Source organism: Heliangelus exortis, chromosome Z, assembly GCF_036169615.1.
Source record: "Heliangelus exortis chromosome Z, bHelExo1.hap1, whole genome shotgun sequence".
Classification (NCBI taxonomy): Eukaryota; Metazoa; Chordata; class Aves; order Apodiformes; family Trochilidae; genus Heliangelus; species Heliangelus exortis.
The window spans coordinates 45553341-45571822 of NC_092454.1; the positions used below are offsets into that span (position 1 = coordinate 45553341).

The window sequence follows — 18482 nt, forward strand, 5'->3', positions numbered from 1 at the left end:
CCATAAATGTTTTGTACCAGTCCTAAACAATGAATTTACTATGAGACTAGGCTTATTTGAAGGTCTTCAGATATCTTTGTTGCAATAGTTGAATTTAAGTTCATGTTAATTTCTGACACAGTTAAATTTCAAAGAATTAATAATCAGTGCTTACAGTTTCATAAGAGTATTTTGTCTTCCCAAACTCTTATTTTGTAGACAACAATGCAATCAAGTATAAAATCAGGTGGGGTTATGCGGTTGTCCTTGGGTGCTAAAGAAACTGTCCACTAAACTAACTGAAGTGATCTTTGATGATGATGATGATAAAAATAATAATAATGTAAACTGTGTTTGGATCTTAGGCTCTTCTGGCTAACATGGCAGCCATGTTTGGTGTATACCATGGGGCTGATGGATTAAGACATATTGCGAGACGAGTACACAATGCTACCCTAATCTTGGCTGAAGGTGAGTGTTTAATGTTTGCAGAAACTGTTCGTAATCCTTACACCTTCTTAAATAATAGATCTTCCTAAATAAAGTTGAAAGGTTTTTTTTCCAACTTACGTGTTTTCTCTCAACTCTAGAGAGAACATTTTAATACAAAATTCATAGCTAGTGTTTTTGTGTTCTTCTGAAAATGACATTCAAGAATTAGATATCTGTGTGGTACAACCTTACAAGCATTACTTGTTTCCTTGGGAAACTGACAAAAGTGTAAATAGCAAGTCTTTAGGTGAGAAGGCTCAGATGCTGGTTTCCAGCTGCAAGCTCTGTACTTAACTTATTGGACTTTCACTAGCTTACACACAGAACTCTGAACAGAATATTAATAATGTAGCAAAAATAAGTAATAAATGAGATTAAATAAATAGGAACATTTCAGTTAAGTTGGGGTGGAGAATCATACCTGCTGTGAACACTGGAATTCCAGCTTCCACGGTGACTGAAAGCACAGAATCTGTAGTAAAAAATAATGATTGCAGCTGGACTATGTGGTCTGGTAGGTTTTGGTTTTTTTTCACTGACATGACTACCATTGCTGTTGGAAGGAGCTATGCAGAACTGGAGCATTGGGAATGGAGGAATGATTGCCACAATTATCTGTACTTCACTTGAAAGTTCAGCTGAAATAACTTTTGCTGCTATGAAAAGCAATAAGGTTCTTAAATTTTGCTATGGTGAGCTCCATGCTGGTTAATATCCGTCTGTATAATATTATTTTTCTTTCCAGTATTGTGGCTCTGTCCTTACTGCATTCATATTCCAGTTCTGCTACTATGTGTTAAAATGTGATGTATCAAAAGGATCTTCCCTAGACTCAGTCTGTATTGTTACTTAGGTCTGAATCTGATTTAGACAGATTTCACATGCAGAGACATTGAACTAAGAAGCTGGTGATTTTGCTGCTTTGTACACAAGAGGACTATTTTGCTTTAATATGTAAAAGCATTAACTTCGATGCTGATCACAATAAAGTACTGTGTAAGCACACACTACGGTATGTATCTAATAGAATTAACTTACTGTTTTTTATAGGTCTCAGGAGAGCTGGTCATAAACTACATCATGATCTGTTCTTTGATACCTTGACCATCACGTGTGGATGCTCAGTCAAAGAGGTTTTGGACAGGGCAGCTCTTAGAAAGATAAATTTTCGGATTTATAGTGATGGCAAGGTAAGCAACTCCTTAAACCTTTCAGAAATTTTGTAGTATGACTTTTTCTGCACTAAGTTTCTTTGTCATTCGTTTGTCATTTCTTTGTCTGTGCTAAACAGAACAAAATTATTCAGGATTTCTTGTCATTTGGTCAGGTACATCAGTCAACTATAAATATAAAGAATGAAGTTGTTAGGTGGCATACCAAATTTCAAGAAATAATTGTCTTTTCATTTTGTGTCTATTTAAAAGGATTACCTGATTGTTTCATGTTATATATGCCATTAAAGGCTGGAGTGGAGACACCCTAAAACTTACAATGAAGTGCAAGGTGGCTTCCAGAATTCCAGAATTCAGGTCCTGTGACAGTGTTTAAAGACAGATTGAAGTCTAAATCACATTTTGATAGGCACTAGGGACTTTTGGCAAAGTCTGTTTTGTTCTGTAAAATGGTAAGGGGAGGGGGGGATGGTCTAGCAAAATGGACAATTTTCCTATTAAATGGAAAACACTTAGGAACGTTGTAAGTGAGGTCACCTGAAGCTTGTGAGTAATCTGGCTTGGATGGTTTAGCAGGGGAAAGGTAGGAACTGGAAAATGTTATGTCAATAAAATTAATTTATGTATCTGTTACATAAAATGAACTTATTTTTAGGTACTATTGGGTAGGTTGATTTTTTTTTTTTTTCTTTTTCTTTTTTTACCTCCAGTAAAAATACTCCTCTGGAATATTTTTTCTTGACTAGAGCAAATATAATATGCCTCTGCAATCAAGAGCTTTGAATAATTACTATTGCTTTTATCTATAGCTTGGAGTATCACTTGATGAAACTGTAAATGAGAAGGACCTAGATGACATACTATGGATTTTTGGTTGTGAGTCTTCAGCTGTAAGTGGACTATAGATCATGTGAATTAAATTATCAGAATGTTTCAGAAGTTTAATGAAAAGCAAAACTGCTCTTGGGGCAGTTGGGTTTTCATAAGAGATCGCTTGTTAAATACTGTGAGATTTTTGGATTCTCTCTCAGAGAAAAAAGATGGTATCAGATAAAAATTATCTGTCCTTCCTGTTAGCTTGGAGACCTTGCTGCAGGCGTTTTTTTTGTTTTGTGAGTGTTATGGCATAGTTAGAAATTATTTCTTCCACTGCAAATTTCATTCCGTATCATTAATAATTAGCAATACTTCCAAGATGAGGACTTCTGAGACATCTGTACTTGATTTTAATGTAATGTTAGATACATGTGTGTATGTATGCTAATAATTTTTTTTAAGTTTATGCCTAAGAGCTGATTGAATCTTGAGAACAGATGGTAGTATTTAGCTAGTTCTGATGGAAATTGTCTGAAAAGAGAAATTTCTTTGAAAGTATTTGACTTCATGTTTCTTTGTGTCAAAGGAGCTAATTGCTGAGGGTATGGGCGAGGAAACGAAAGGCATCCTTAGCACAGCATTTAAGAGAACTTCCAAATTCTTGACACATCAAGTTTTCAACAGGTTTGTGAAATTGCTATATATCTGATAGTTCAATGGGATCTGCAAATGTTTCCTTTCAAAAGCTGTACCGGAGTCAACTGAGGACAGTTTTGTAGCTGATATAATCTATGTAGTATACTCTGATATAATCTGTGTAGTAGTATTTTTAGATAATGTTCACATTTGAAGTGAGCAAAACAATGCTCATGGTCACATGGATGATGTTTTTCCTTTGTACAAGCTATTACTTGAGGACATAGTATCAGCAGAGTTACTCTACTGCCCTTATATTCCATATTTACTACTAGCATTTCTGAATGAATAATTGTAGGCTTTTTTATTCACATTACTATTAGCAAGCATAAGTGTGACTGATTTGAAAAGAAGTCCCTAGTATACATTAAAAACTGTACTCAGTCTTAATTCTTTGTTTATGGCTTTTCCTGTGTTAGAGCACAGATCAACCAGCTGGTACAGCTAATCTGATTGCTTTAACACCACATTTTGTGTTCTCCAGCTATCACTCTGAGACAAATATCGTGCGGTACATGAAAAGATTAGAAAACAAAGATATTTCCCTTGTTCACAGCATGATTCCTTTGGTAGGTATTTACCAAAAAAGAGAAAAAAATAGGAGATTGCATACATATTTATGTATTTCAATAAATACTGATGCATGTGTTTATATTTTTAGGGGTCCTGCACAATGAAGCTCAATAGTTCAGCTGAACTTACAGTAAGTTGCATTAATACTTTCTTGAGTCCCAGATGAATAAACTCACCTAGCCCAGTGTCATTGTAGAGCAGACTGTGTTTGGACTAGTGCTTCACTGATGAGGCAGTTTCAGAAGTAGCTGAAATCATCAGTTCCTTTTCCACTAGGAAAAAACTCTGAAGAGTGCAGTAGGAGTGCAACAACAGCAGGAGAGTGAGTGGCTTTAAAGACTCTGCTGTGAAAAAAATAATGAAAATAATTTTTGGAATTAGTTATCACAGTCCTGTTCCCTCATGCAATGTTGCAGTAACTAACTTCTATGTGCTTCCCAAATCTTGACAGTCAAATCCTCAGAAAACTGAAAGAGTCTTGTGGGACTGATAATTCATGAATCTTTGTCAGTTCCGTGTTTATCAGGATGCCATTGCTTTTCCCCAGGTGAGGAACTGGAGTCCCCAGATATTTTCATTTTTATGGCTGATGGCTCTATGGACTTGTGTGTGTTTAAGTGGTGCAGCAGGTTGCTGTCCATCTCCTCTTGGCTCGTGGGTACTTAAGGCTTCTCCCCATCTCTGCCTTCCAGCTCAAGGGACTAGGTACCCCCAAGGACAACTTGTCATTAGAGAATAAAGCAAGGAAGGTATTAAATACCTCAACCTTCTCATCCCTCGTCATCGGGTGTCCCCTCAGTATCCAATATAGGGTAGAGATAATCCTTTGTGCTACTTTCATTACTAATTATTTATAGGAAATTTTTTTACTGTCTTACAACAGCAGCCAGATTTAAGTTGTAGTTGGGCTTTGGCCCTTCTACTTTTTTTATCCTGCATAGCTTCACAACATTTTTGTCCCCTGAGAGCTGCCTGCCTCTTCTTCCAGGGGTCACAAATTCTGTTTTTATTCCTGACTTCCAGCCAAGGCTTTCTGTTCAGCCAGGCCACATCTTACAGTGAGGGTGGAAACATCTTGCTGCACAATAAACGTTTGATTTTTATTTGAGCACAGAGCAGCTGAAAAACAAACCAGAGTTTTCCACAGAATTTTTTGCTACAGCACATGTGGTTTCTCGTTTGTTTGTCTTAAATAGCCTATTACATGGAAAGAATTTGCCAGCATCCATCCTTTTGTGCCTCTGGATCAAGCTCAAGGGTACCAACAGCTTTTCAAGGATTTAGAAAAAGACCTATGTGAGATTACTGGCTATGACAAAATCTCTTTCCAGCCAAACAGGTAGGAATTTTTTTCTAAAAATTTGCTCCTTAACAGGATTCCAAAAACTTAACTCCAAATAAAATGTGCAAGTCAAAACTGGAAAAAGTTCCTAAAATTAAATTTGTCTAAGGGAAGCCTTGAATGCAAGGTTATGAAAACAAGATTTGTTTTTTCCAAAACATCAGAACCTTAGTTTTTTTCTCCTTTTCTTGAAATTTATTGCTTTTGTCTTCTCTTTTGATCTGCTTTCATGTGTTTTCCTCTTAATGAGGGCTGATTAATTCACCATTGCTTGCTTAGTATGGTGATGTTAGTGACATCCTCCTGTAAGCTAAAATTAAAGATTGGAAATAGGAATAAGCTGTATGAGATGGCAACTGAATAATTGTTGAAACAGGTATTTGGTGCACTAAGTAATATTAGGTGTGACTGAAGAATGCCTAGGATCTACATGCTCACTGAAATAAAGAAGAGCTGAATTTTACTGCAGACTGTTGATGTCCTTTAGTAATTTTTATAGAGAATGAACAGCAAGGACTTGCTCTACAGTTAGGATGTCACTGAAACAGTTCTTATGTTTCACTGTGTACACTTTAGTAGGCATTTCACTATTACTTTTTCCCTTTCTGTAGTTGATGTCCTCTGTTGGGTGCAGAAATAAGGATCACCTCAGTCACCCAAAGGATTTAACGTGGTAGTAAAAGCACATAAAATGGCACAGCTGTTTTCATCTGCTCTTTGCAACAGTGCATGCCTGAAAATTGGAATTTAATCCATGGGATGTGTTTTTAATTTGCTGGCACTTATCTAAAGCCACTGAGAAGGATTAGGGCTGGACAACTCTGAAGTTGCAGTAAAGAGCTGGCACTTTCTGGTTTGTGTAACAGTATGTGTTCCTCTTGCAGTGGAGCCCAGGGAGAGTACACAGGTTTGGCTGCAATCAAAGCTTACTTAAATGCAAAAGGAGAACGTCACAGGTCTGTAAGTGTCAACGTTCAAGGCGGGGAGAGCTTTGGGTGAGAAGTGGGGAAAGCTGATTCAACATCTGAGACTCACCAAGAGAGCAGCAGGGTTTTGTATCCTCATCTGTGACAGGCTTTCAGTATTCCCCGACTGGGTCATGGGGTACCATCTTAGAAGTCTTCCTTTACTTTATAAATTGGGAATGAGTAAAGGTGACTTCTTCAAGAGGTGATTGTACTGGGTCTGGCTGGGATGGAGTTAATAAACTTTTTCCCCATAACAGCCCATTTGGTGCTTGCACTTTTGATATGTGGCTAAAGCAGTGTTGATAATACAGGGATGTTTTGAATTTTGCTGAACAGGGCTTACACAGCGTGGAGGCTTCCTCTCTTTCTCACTCTGCCTCCCCCTGACAGGAGGGAGGTGGGCAGGAGTTTGAGAGAGACACAGCCAGGACATCAGACCCAAACTGACTAAAGGAATGTTGTATGCTGTATAATGGCATGCTCAGCAATAAAAGCTCGGGGAAAGAAAGACAAAGCAGAGGAGGTCGTGGTCATGGCATTTTTCTTCCCCCCCAAAAAACATTAAATGTGCTGAGGCCCTGCTTTCCAGGAGGTGTCTGGACATCTGCCTAGCCACAGTCAGTAATGAATGAATTCTGCTTCTTACTTTGCTTGCATACATGGCTTTTGTTTTCCTTATTAACTCTTGTTCTCTCAGTTCATGAGCCTTTTCACCTTACTTCTGTTTTCCCTTGTCCCATGGGAGGCAGGAGTGAGCGAGCAGCTGTGTGGGTGTCTGGCTATTGGTAACCTCACCTCCTCATGGTCCCGTGTGGGGCTGGTGGTGATGGAAGTTTTGATCTGAGCATCTTCTTATTGGCAGGCACCCGTGTAGGTCACAGAGCCTACTCCCTTTCCTACTGTGTTTTAGAGTTTAGGGCTTTTTCATGGCTGCTTTTGGGTCTAGATGTTTCTTATGCTGATTATCAAAGTATTTCATTGTGCTGGAAACATAAAAGCAGTGCCTGCATTCCTGAACTGGGATACAGCCCTGTCTGTGATGCTGTTCCTGTGCTGTATGAGCTGCTTGGTAGAGACAGAAGGGATCACATCTTCCTCATCTCTGCAGTTATGAGTCCAGCTCTGTTGCTTGGGCTCCTGAGTTTTTCTATGTTCTCAAAAAACATGTTTCATATTGCTGCCTAACATTATTGGTTTGCTGTTGAGTGTGTGGGTCCTAGTTTGCTCTGGGTTTGAGTTTTTGAGATGTCCAGCAGCTGGCATTGCTTGGTGTAGGGATCAGGTAATCAACAGAGAAATTAGAGCTGACAGTCTGCAGCCACTGGAGGTGGTTCCTGTTGGGTGTGAGGTGTCCCCCCAAGGGTGATCTTGACAATTATTGAAGCAATTGGATCCCTGGTGAGGAAAGAACTCAGCTGCTGGTCTGCAGTGACCTGAACAGCAAACAGATTTCCACAGATCTGCATGACATCCAGTACATCCAGACAAGTGGATCCCAGTCTGAACTGCTCTCCTGCATTATGCATTCCTGGGTGCAAGACCTTACACTTCTCCACACTGAACTTCATCATGTTCCTGGTAGGCCACTTTTCCAGTCTGTCTAAGTCATCCTGGAGTGTGACTCTCCCTTCGGGGCTGTCAACCTCTCTACACATCTTGGTGTCATCAGCGAACTTCAGGGTGCTCTTGATCCCAACATCCAGGTCACTTACAAAGAAATGCTTGAAAAGCATTGAGCCAAATATCAGTCCCTGGGGGACTGAACTTGTGACCCCTTGCCAGCTGGAGGAGGAACAGGAGAGGTCCTGGTCTTGAACTACAATGCATGATGGACTTTGTTGAACCTCTGGGGCTGCAATTAGTAACATAATAACTACGTCCTCTCCAGCTAACAAGGGAGGCACACAGGTTTCTATAGGCATTGTGGATTACTGGAGAATGGCTATGCCAGGGTAAGGTCAGTTTGTGAGTTCCCTCCCTTGAGTGACCCTACAGTAAAACTATTTTGAGTGTGGCCCTGAGCAGCAAACACATCTTGAAACAGATTAAAGAGGACACAGTTCATGGGCCCCTCATCTGAGTGGGACCAACTTTGAGAAACAAAGTCTACACTACATCTGGGTAGCACAGCCTCAACTGGATCCTCTTGACAGAAAGCACCTGAAAAAACACAAAGTATTGAGGATACAAGGCCCACTGCACTAAAAAAAGAGATATTAGCAGTGTGTGATGGAGGCTGAGCTGCTTCAGAAGTTATGAATACAGAAGCAGAGTTCTTGACACCAGAGTTGCCTGTGCTTTACTGGGTGCTCAGAGGAACCTGCATAAAGTAAGTGGCTATTGTTGGTCGTATGACAGGCTTGGTTTGGGAACCCCAGCTGCCCAGAATTCCAGGGTGTGATCATGAACTCATCAGAAGGCATGAATTTCAGATAATTACTCCAGGAGGTTGCCACCATGAGCTATCAGAAGGTGAAAAGCAGTATGATCTTTTTATCAGTGGATCCTGTTATGTTGTAGGAAACCATCAGAAGTGGAAGGCTGATGTAAAGAGTCATGTGCAAGAGTTGTCAAAGCTATCAAAGGAGCAGGCTGGTCAAACCAGTTTGAGAAGTTAACCCTAGCTGAATAAGAAAAGGAGCTAGTACTCTGTTAACACTGACTCATGCATGGTGACAAATGCCCTGTGAGAATAGCTGTATCATTGGAAACAGACCAATTGACAGCACAGAGATAAAGCTGTCTGGATTGCTGCCCTCTGGCAAGACACTAGTGCTCAGGTAGAAAGTATTACTATAAGGGTACAAGTTATATAGATGCAACACCAATGAAAAATGCCACATCAACAAGTGGGTAGACCAGGATGCCAGAATTCAAGGGACTCGTGTTGACCTGGCCTGGCTGAGTTATTCATAGCTCAGTGTGCCCATTAAACATCAGGACATTCAGGGTTACGCCTGAAACTTAAAATGGGCTAATGATCAAGGTGCAAACATGACCAAACCACTGAAGCTGTCATACAGGCTACTCATGAGCAGAAACACTGATTCAGATCTTCAGAGGGTTGGGATTAGGCCCAGATGTCCATGCCTATGAAGAAACTGGGCAATAACAGTTTGTTGTCCAGTTCCTGTCCATTCAAACTGTTTCAGACAAAATTCTGTTGGATATATGGAGGTAACCTTGCTTTACAAGGGCTACAAAAACCTAAAGATGAATAACAGATCAGGTTTGATTCACTGAGGATCATCTTCAGCTGGTAACATACAGTGTAAAAGCTTGATCTGTATTATCTTCTACAGCAACTAGCTGAAACTTTGACCTCAAGGAGTCACTCCTCAGCTGTACCATTATAACCTGAAAAAAGAATTCTTGTAAACCTCAGAGAGGGGGTACAGCTGTAGTTATTTTGTCCCAAAGAAGAGTTACTACTAGTACTGTGTACTAGAAAATTTGAATTCTAGTTTTCTTTTAAAGAGAGCTCTTTATTTGCATTTAATGTCAGACAGTTACAGTTGAAAAATGGAAAACTAATAATGCTCCTTTAGATGCTTCCTGAAAAATTTGTGATGCCTGGAAGAAAGGCTTCATTAATCATAGGTTTTAGGTGCAAGTTTAGTTGGAAGTGAAATAAGTTGACAAATAAGTTGATGGTAGCAGGTTGGATTTTGGAGGGTTGACTGCATGTCTGTGATTGAAAAACAATCTGATAAGCCCAGACCAAAAGTCTGTCAGTCCCAGCATCCAGTTTCCCAATGGTCTATAGCAGAGTGATAGAATCCTCTTATGATGAGGAGTACAAGGACAAAGCAAGTGTGCAATGATGCTTTATCCAGCACACAGCCCCAGCTACTGCATATATGTGCTTTGGGAATTTCCTGGTGCAGAGGAATCCAAAGGCACTGCTTATACATTTTTCTACAATTAAATCTGATCACTTGATCTCCTATGAGGAAGCTTCTGATGTTTATGGTATCTTGTAGGAAATGCTTTCTGGCTTTATCTCCCAGTATCATAAAATAATACTTGTTCATTTTTTAACTTTTCATCTTATATTTTCATGTAATACCCTCTTACTCTTGAAAGATGATGACCTGTTCACAATTGGTGTATCATGTATTAATTCTGAGATTTATATTTTATCCTTATCCATCCTCATTTATTTCTTCCTAGTTGGATTCCAGCTACTTCTCCATTCTGAAAAACATCCATCTTTTATTTTTGGTTATCTTCAGGGCTTCTGTGTTCCTTTTAATTTGTTCTCTAGTTCCTTTCCAGTTTTCAATGCAGTTGCTTTTTTTGTCTGCTAACACTGCAGGATCTTTTGAGTGTTGATAGCTTCAGAACTACTTATCTCAGATGTGTCTCAGGAAATGTATTCTTGTCTAATATTCTACATCTGCCTAGCTCCAGTATATTGTGTTTTGAATGCTACTACTCGGTGCTGTAGGTTCTTTTCTAAAACTATGCCATCATTTCTTTCAGTGTCTTGGGTGATTTTATGTTAACAGAATATTTGGCATTTCACTGTATGTTTCTTTTATAAGCTAATTATGAGTAAGTTGAAATGCTAGGGAACTAGCATGGATATTTGTAATGTTCCAGGCTTAGGCTAGACCTGATTCAGCTTCCTACCATTTCCCTGAGTCCTGTCTTCAGTCACAGGAGTGAAGAAATTTATGCCAGTCCCATCTCTTCCCCTTGTGATGGAGCAATAGACTGCAATGAGGTCTCCCTTCAGCCTCATTTTCTACAAACTACCCACTACTCATCTGCTCCTCATAAGCCCACTGGAAAATAGTTTACGAACCTTTTTTGGGGCCACATGAAGATTTTTTTGAAATACGAAATACATGCTGATGTTCCCCTAGAGTTGGCTTTAGAGGGTAGGAAAAATAGTCATTAGTGCAATAATATCTGTATTTTCTGAACCTGATTTTATACTTGCCCTTTCAAAATGAAAGAGTTGTTGTCCAGACCTCATTGGAACTATAATCCTTGTGTGAGGAAACTACCTAAAATTGATATAGACTGTTGTGCATTTGCTGCATCCAGATCACCCTGTACTTCTTGGAAGTCATTCACTCTTTACAATTACTCACATTGTTTTGTGAGCAGTTCTGCTTGGTGGGAAGTGAAATTAGGTTGAAAGCTTGTTCAACTGGACAGTTATCTTCTGATTTTCCATGTATATGTTGCAGTTTCTCCCATTCTGTGCAAGATCCTTTTGCTTCTGTGAGTGTCTATGGTCCTTCTGTGCTCAGAAGAAACTGTGAGCTACTTGCTACTCATACGTAGCAGATTTCAAATGGTATAATAAAATCAGGATAATCTTGGGGAAAAAAGGGGGTGAAAAAAGAAACCCACTAACTGTTGGCTTTTGAACTGAAAAGCCCCCTTCTTCTGGGCTGGAGAAGGTGTGTAAACCCTCAGATTAAGGTGCTTGCAGGCATCCTCTCTTGGATTTGGTGCCCTCTCGTGGTTAAAAAAAGTATGGACATGATCCGACAGCTCACATCTTGTCCCCTTTGTCGCCTCAGCAGTAACTTCTGCACCCAGCAGCTACAGATGCAACCGAGCGGGACAGGGTGGCAATCCAGATGCACTTTATGTTTCTGCTACACAGCTAAAATGACTGCAGATGTGCCACAGTGTGTCCTGGGGCTGGGATCCTTGTCAGTCCTTTCAGCACAGCTGCACAGTAAAATACTGACAGCTCCCTGCCTGAAGAGCAAATATCCAGGTGCTGAGACAGATGGGTTGGGACCCTGGAATAGCTTTTACAGCAATTAGCATTTGTATCAGCAATCACTCTGGAACGTGAGGTAAAGACCATCACGCAGTTTCTGGTGCCTTACTGTCAGTGGTTCAGTGCAGCTAAGTTTGAGTAACTTAAAAGTACTTAAATTAATCCTTCCAAGAGAATCACAACAGACACAATATGTTTCAGTATACTCATTGAAGAGAAGCAAGGGATTATTTTTTAGAGGAGGTGTATTTTTCTTTAGAAGGGGTGGAGTTTCTAGCAAATGCCTGAAAATGCTCTATACTCAATTTTCCATGCTAAGAATGTATGCCCACTTAAGTAAAAGTACTTTTTTTTTTTTTTTTTTTTTTTTAAATGAACTGTACAGAGCATGCAAATAACTTTCTGTCTGAAACTTCCTAGCTGTAGCCTGAATATTTCAATCTAAATTTTTGTTTTGAATATAATACAGAAGAAAATGCTTCGGAAGTCAGCTAAAGATAAAATTTGGAATTAGATAGTTTATCCTTTCAAGTCATTATACATATGGAAAATTTAATCTTTTTTTTTTTTTTTTTTTTTTTTTTTTTTTTTTTTTTTTTTAAAAAAAAAAAAAGTGATGAGAGGAAAAGATTTTAAATGTGAGTGCCTGAAATAATATTCTGGAACTGCAGCCCTAAATTTGATTTATTTATAATTTTTCCTAATGAGTATTTAGATGGTGGTACCTGATTGATTGAATTTTCTTGAAAAAAAAAAACCCAGCTGTGTCTTTTCAATGAAAGTGGCAAGTTGCCACTAAGCATTCCCTCAGGGTCTCTTCTGAAAACTTTGAGTTGCAGCTGAGCACAGACCATAATGCTTTAAGATTTTTTTAAAAGTTACACTTTAGCTCCTGCTTTGTTTTCCCTTTCAGGTTTGCCTTATTCCTAAATCTGCTCATGGTACAAATCCAGCAAGTGCACAAATGGCAGGGATGAAGATTCAGCCAATTGAAGTGGATAAAAATGGGAGCATTGATATCTGTCATTTAAAAGCAATGGTGAGTATTTAATTACCTTTACTTTTCAAGGCAGGAACTGTCCTTCTCTACAGGTTATAGTGTTGGCAGTTGAACCAGATTTTTCCTTGGGAGAATATATGGCAGTAACAATGAATACAGACCTGAAAAGGATGAGTCATTCTTTCATATTCTTTTTGCTCACCTAGACACTAGCAGTGTGATACTTGTGAGATTTCCTTAAATTCAGGGTATTTGGTACGGGGGTGGCTGAGAGAGTCTTTCTACACAGTAGGCTCTTCTATAGCAGACCTTTTTAGCCCGTAGTATTTGAAATCAGTGAAGCGTTTTCATCAGTGTGAGGTGTTTGAAAGTGCCCTTTAGCCTTTGGTTAGCAAACTTCAAGGCTGTGTCTGCTGGAGAAGGTATTGCTAGGCAGCTTTTTCTTCACTTTTTTGAGTAGACTGGTTGCGATCTTGGGAATCCAAGGGATTATCAGGACAGATTTCAAAAAATACGTATTTGAGCAGGCTTTTATGGTAACCATAGTGTTGCTGAAAGTAGGAGAGTGGTCATTAGATTGCTTTACCTTCAAGGGCAGATGTTTCACTTGGCTCATCTTAAAGTCTCAGTAATACCTTTTAATACCATACTTTCTTCCCTGATGTGAAGTTCTGATATATGGAGAAAACGCTCTCTTTCCATAAGCACTGCTGAAGGAAGGACCCCAGCATCTTTTGCTGACTATAAATAACTCAGACTATCTGCTGATAGACTTGCTTCTCACCTGTAAAATTCCTGATGACCTTAATTACATGTACCTGTAAGAGTCTTCTCTTAAGAAGCTTTAGGAGCCTCAATGACCCTCTTTTCCTTCTCTGTCCCTGCCACCAGGTGGACAAGCACAAAGAGAACTTGGCAGCCATTATGATCACCTACCCTTCCACCAATGGTGTGTTTGAAGAGGAAATCGGAGATGTGTGTGACCTGATTCACAAACATGGGGGCCAGGTTTACTTAGATGGAGCAAATATGAACGCCCAGGTACAAAATCTCCTCGGCAGGAGCGTACATTTCCTTGAAATAAAAATAGCACACAGCAGTAGTCAGTTCAGATCGTAGCACAGCTTCCTCAGAAAATTGCAGAGTGCTTGGGGAATAAGATGGGGTTTCAAAGGAGAGTAATAAAAATCAGATACCCCATTTGGCCCTGAAGTGTGTTGCAAGATGTACGAGTCGTTCACTGAAATTGGCTTAGTCTCCCTAACCTTTGCCAATGGTTGTGATGCATCACATTAAAGAGAAATGGAAAAACGTGTAACAGCTTTTTCAACCTGTTTTCCCTGAATGAAATAATAGGTCTTAAAATGGCTAGTAAAGAACATTTTGAGACAGACTGTTCCTTTCACAGGTGGGTCTGTGTCGTCCTGGAGATTACGGCTCTGATGTCTCTCACTTAAACCTTCACAAAACCTTTTGCATTCCCCATGGAGGAGGAGGACCTGGAATGGGACCAATTGGAGTGTGAGTATCCCAGTTTTAGCCTTTTCTTTAAAGAATATCCCTCAGTGAATCATTGTTGTCTGTTCACTTAAGGACAGGGTCATGAATGTTATTTGTAAAAACTTCTGTCCTTCTCTGGAGTCGTCATGCACTGATCTCATGCATGGTGAGGTTCATGTGCATTCCCAGATCCTGACTTTTATGTTGGTCCTTCAGTGTGTATGGGAGACCTCTCTCAGCAGTCTGTTTTCTGTGTAAATGCAGAGATGATCTGTGGACTTCAAGGACTGATACTGCATGTAGTCCATAATGCAGAGGTAGTACGCAAACTCTATGAATCTACCTTATAGGGCTGCCATATTCCTTTAAAAGGAAATAGTCTTGCTCTTCTTTGAAAAATCATCTTGATTCAGATAGCTGCACTAGTGTTTTGTTATAGTTTGACAACTGAGAGCCATCCTCCATTGTCACCAGTTATGTTAATAAACCTTTTGTTGAAGAAGACAGGCTGAAGAGGTGAAGAGGAGCTACTGCTGAAACTGTTCAGAAATTATAACAGAGTGACATGTTTAAAATCTGAAATTTTTGTTTTTGTTTTAGGAAGAAACATTTGGCTCCCTACTTGCCCACCCACCCTGTCATCAAAGTACAGCCAGATAAGGATGCGTGTCCTTTGGGTACTGTCAGTGCTGCACCATGGGGTTCCAGCGCTATATTGCCAATTTCCTGGGTGTATATCAAGGTGTGTAGAATTCTGTAAGGAGTATCAGCTGAGGTTCTGGTTTTGTTTCAACAAGTCTGAGGACCACTGGAACCACATGGACAGGTTGAAGAGCAGCCTGTCATGTTTGCACAAACTGAAGTGCATGTGGCTATAGCATGGTCATAGGTTATTTACACCCTTTGAACCTCTTTTGTTCTCCAACTCCTGCTTTCCAGGTAGGAAAATGGAACAGCCTATTGCTATATGTTGCAGTAGGAAAGGGTGGCAGGCAGACTGCTTGATTCTTCTGTCTCTACTCTGTAATAATTCTTGAGACAAGCGGACACAAGCAGAAAGTTACCATCAGACTTGCACCTCCACTGTCTGTAACATCCATGTTTTCATGTTTCAAAGCTTCTTGGTAATTGCTGTTCTTCCAGGAACATTTTTGGTTGTATGCTGCAGTGTAGTTATATTTGACTAGTATGTAAAATTTAACTTTCCAAAATCTATTTAATAGAACTTGAATTCCAGGTCATTTCACTGAATTTGAAAACTGAACTTAGGTTTGGCTTTGGATGTTTGACAGCTTGGTCAGGATCTATATAATTTTTTAATGCCTTGCAGTTCAGTGATAAGCCTGCAAATATTTGATTGCATATGTAGAAGTATTCAGCCAACAGAGATGAGTGCAAATTCAAATTCTGCATGAGAAGAGGGTGTGCTGGGTCCCTCTGAGCAATATTTGAAGCTTTGAGTGAGAGAAAGAATTGGAGTAGTGAACAGTGTCAGAGTAGCCAGTTTGATACTCTAAACCTGGAAACTTCCACCCCCAGGTAAAGCAGCTCTTCTGGATCTTGAAATGAGCAAATAGGAGCTGGTGTAACTCCCACTGTGTTTTTTCAGCTGTGGGTATAGTCACTTGTGGCTGTCAGTTGCTCGCTATTACAGAATCCTTAAGCTGCAGTAAATTTTTAAAGTGAAGGTGACACAATGCAATGTGTCATCTGTTTACACTTTTGGGTTTCTCTTTTGCCAACTTAATTCCTTGGTGCAGTGTGAGTGAGTTCAATCACAGCTCAATTCCAGCACCATCCTCTTGCAGTGCTTAAGCAAGGGCAGCTGTGTTCATTTGGCTCTGGCGTTTGTTAAAGCACAGTATCTACCACCTGTGACATGGGACCAGCAGGTGGAGAGGAGTTGCTGGGCTCATCTGTGCAGACAGCACACAGACTTTTTGATAATCTATCCCTGGGCATAAAGATGGTGACAGATAGGATGTGCAGTCCTTACAAGTGTGCAGAGGACATCATCTTGGGTTCTGCCCACTTTCCCTTATTCACTTCAGAGCTTCTCATTTTGAAGGACAGGTTTGGTTTGTTCCTGTTCAAGCAGAAACTCTTGCACAGTAAGGAGTCTCATAAAATATGTATACCATGGTTGTTCTCAAGTAATATGCAGTGCTTCTTTGTGAGTGTAGTGGAAAAGAGTGTGATAGCAGGGTGGCTGAGTTAAAACTAGCTGGATGCATTAAAGTGATTTTGTCTGTCATGCTTGCCAGCACCAAACCACACCTTGTTGCCTGAGAGCGTTTCTTTTTGTTATTCCTCTTTCAGACAATGGGAGCAAAGGGTCTGAAACACGCTTCTGAGATTGCTATACTAAATGCAAACTACATGGCAAAAAGGCTAGAGAAGCACTACAAAATCCTTTTCAGGGGAGCAAGAGGCAAGTATTGAGACAACCTGTTTTGTACTTTGAAGCTCACTTTCTTTTCCTAGTGTAGAAGTTGGCTTGCAATATGGTTCTTTTTTTTTGTGCTACATCTGCTGCTGTGGAGGTATTGCAATGAAACTGAGATGGGAAATACAAGAAAAATTTCCTGGTTTTAATTAGATGAAATGATGACAAAAGACAAAGTAAACTTTGGCATCAGGTTGTTCTTCTTGAAGTCTAGTAGCAGATACATGAACAGCAGAAAAAGCAGAAGCAACAAAGTTCAGATCTACAAATCTGACACAAAAAATTAAGAACTGGAAGCAATTTTTGTGCCTGTACATTCCTTTGCACACATCCTCAGAAAAACCAAAACAAAAAGCCAACCAACAAAACCAAAACAAACCCACAAACAAACAGGCAAAAAACCCAACAGATTTCTCTCGTTTCCACTCTTTATTCTTTGTGAGTGGAAGGAGAAATCCATTGCCATTGCAATTTATTTCAGCTATATTCTAGTTCTCTTGCTATAGCTCTCCAATCTTGCATCAGGACAGAGGTAATGAATAAGAGTTGAAATAATTATCTGTTAGAGTAACTATCAGAGAATAATATTTTGCTTGTTTAATCTGAATGACATCAAATAACATTTGAATACAGTATGTATACCTTTCAAAATTTGTCAAAATACAACACCTTGGGTAAATCTGAAGGTTGCACTTAGCAGAAGCTTCAAATTTTTAAGAATGTAGCAATGAAATGGAACTAGATTATCCAGGATCATGGATATAAATTCAGATAACTTAAGTCTTTAGACTGTCTGTAGCACCAGATTTTAGCTCTACTCTGGCATACCATTGAACTGATTATCTTGTACCTGGCATGTTAAAGATAGCCTAAAACCTAAATCTTCTTGGGTCACTGACAAATCCAGTTGTTTTTTTTTTTTTTTTCAGAGTACATGTAAATTATACTGTCATCACCCTTTCCTACTTGGAAAGGATGTGTTCTTAGTATGATGTGGGACTCAGAGAGCCAGTCTTCAAATACTAAGTTGTATATCTCTTACCTGATAATATCTCAGGTTGGAGTTTTAGCCCAGTTGATGGCTTTTTTAAAATTTATCTTTTTGCCATATTCTGCACAAACCCAATCTAAATAGACTGTTAGGTAGATTTCATTTTTTCCCTAGTAAAAAAAACATAGCATACATTTTTCTGTTTTCAGGTTATGTAGCCCATGAATTCATTCTGGATACAAGACCTTTCAAAAAAACAGCAAACATTGAAGCTGTAGACCTTGCTAAGAGACTTCAGGATTATGGTAAGCCTTTTTCTTAATACCAGAAACATAAGTTAGAATTTCCTAAGTCTCTTCTAAAGGAAGCAAGAAACATTCTAGTCCTGCTCATATGGATGGTAAATATATCACAACCATTTCAGGTCTCCTAAAGGAGACTCCATTTTAGGGCTGGAGTCAAGAACTTAGTAAGATCTTAAAAAGCAGGACAATAGCATTTAAACATTTCCATCCTGGTACAGTTTGTTCTGTACACATGCTCTAAAGAATCTGGTCATGGGCATTCTTTGGCTGCCAGCCAAGACTCTGCCTCTAACACATATGCATACGAGCTGCTGAAACCCTAACTAGTCAGTGAAATAATCCAAAAACCAGCTACAATACCAAAAAATCCCACTCTTGTCTGCTCTTTAAGTCAGTTGTTACAGCCTGAAATGGCATCCACTTTAAATAGATTTTTCAGTAGGGATGAACGTA

The 18482-nt window shown here is 39.4% G+C and overlaps 1 protein-coding gene across 2 annotated transcripts in view; it reads left to right on the top strand.

Moving 5' to 3' along the window:
* The window catches only part of GLDC (glycine decarboxylase), a 43940-nt gene that overhangs the window by 22437 nt on the left and 3021 nt on the right, over positions 1-18482 (top strand). For both annotated transcript variants that reach the window (XM_071731901.1, XM_071731902.1), the window contains 14 exons: positions 345-450; positions 1522-1661; positions 2453-2533; positions 3046-3143; positions 3640-3724; positions 3817-3858; positions 4925-5067; positions 5955-6030; positions 12701-12826; positions 13679-13828; positions 14196-14308; positions 14888-15029; positions 16607-16718; positions 17934-18029. In XM_071731901.1, coding sequence (XP_071588002.1) covers positions 345-450; positions 1522-1661; positions 2453-2533; positions 3046-3143; positions 3640-3724; positions 3817-3858; positions 4925-5067; positions 5955-6030; positions 12701-12826; positions 13679-13828; positions 14196-14308; positions 14888-15029; positions 16607-16718; positions 17934-18029 — 1510 coding nt within the window. The remainder of the gene's footprint in view (positions 1-344; positions 451-1521; positions 1662-2452; positions 2534-3045; positions 3144-3639; positions 3725-3816; positions 3859-4924; positions 5068-5954; positions 6031-12700; positions 12827-13678; positions 13829-14195; positions 14309-14887; positions 15030-16606; positions 16719-17933; positions 18030-18482) is intronic.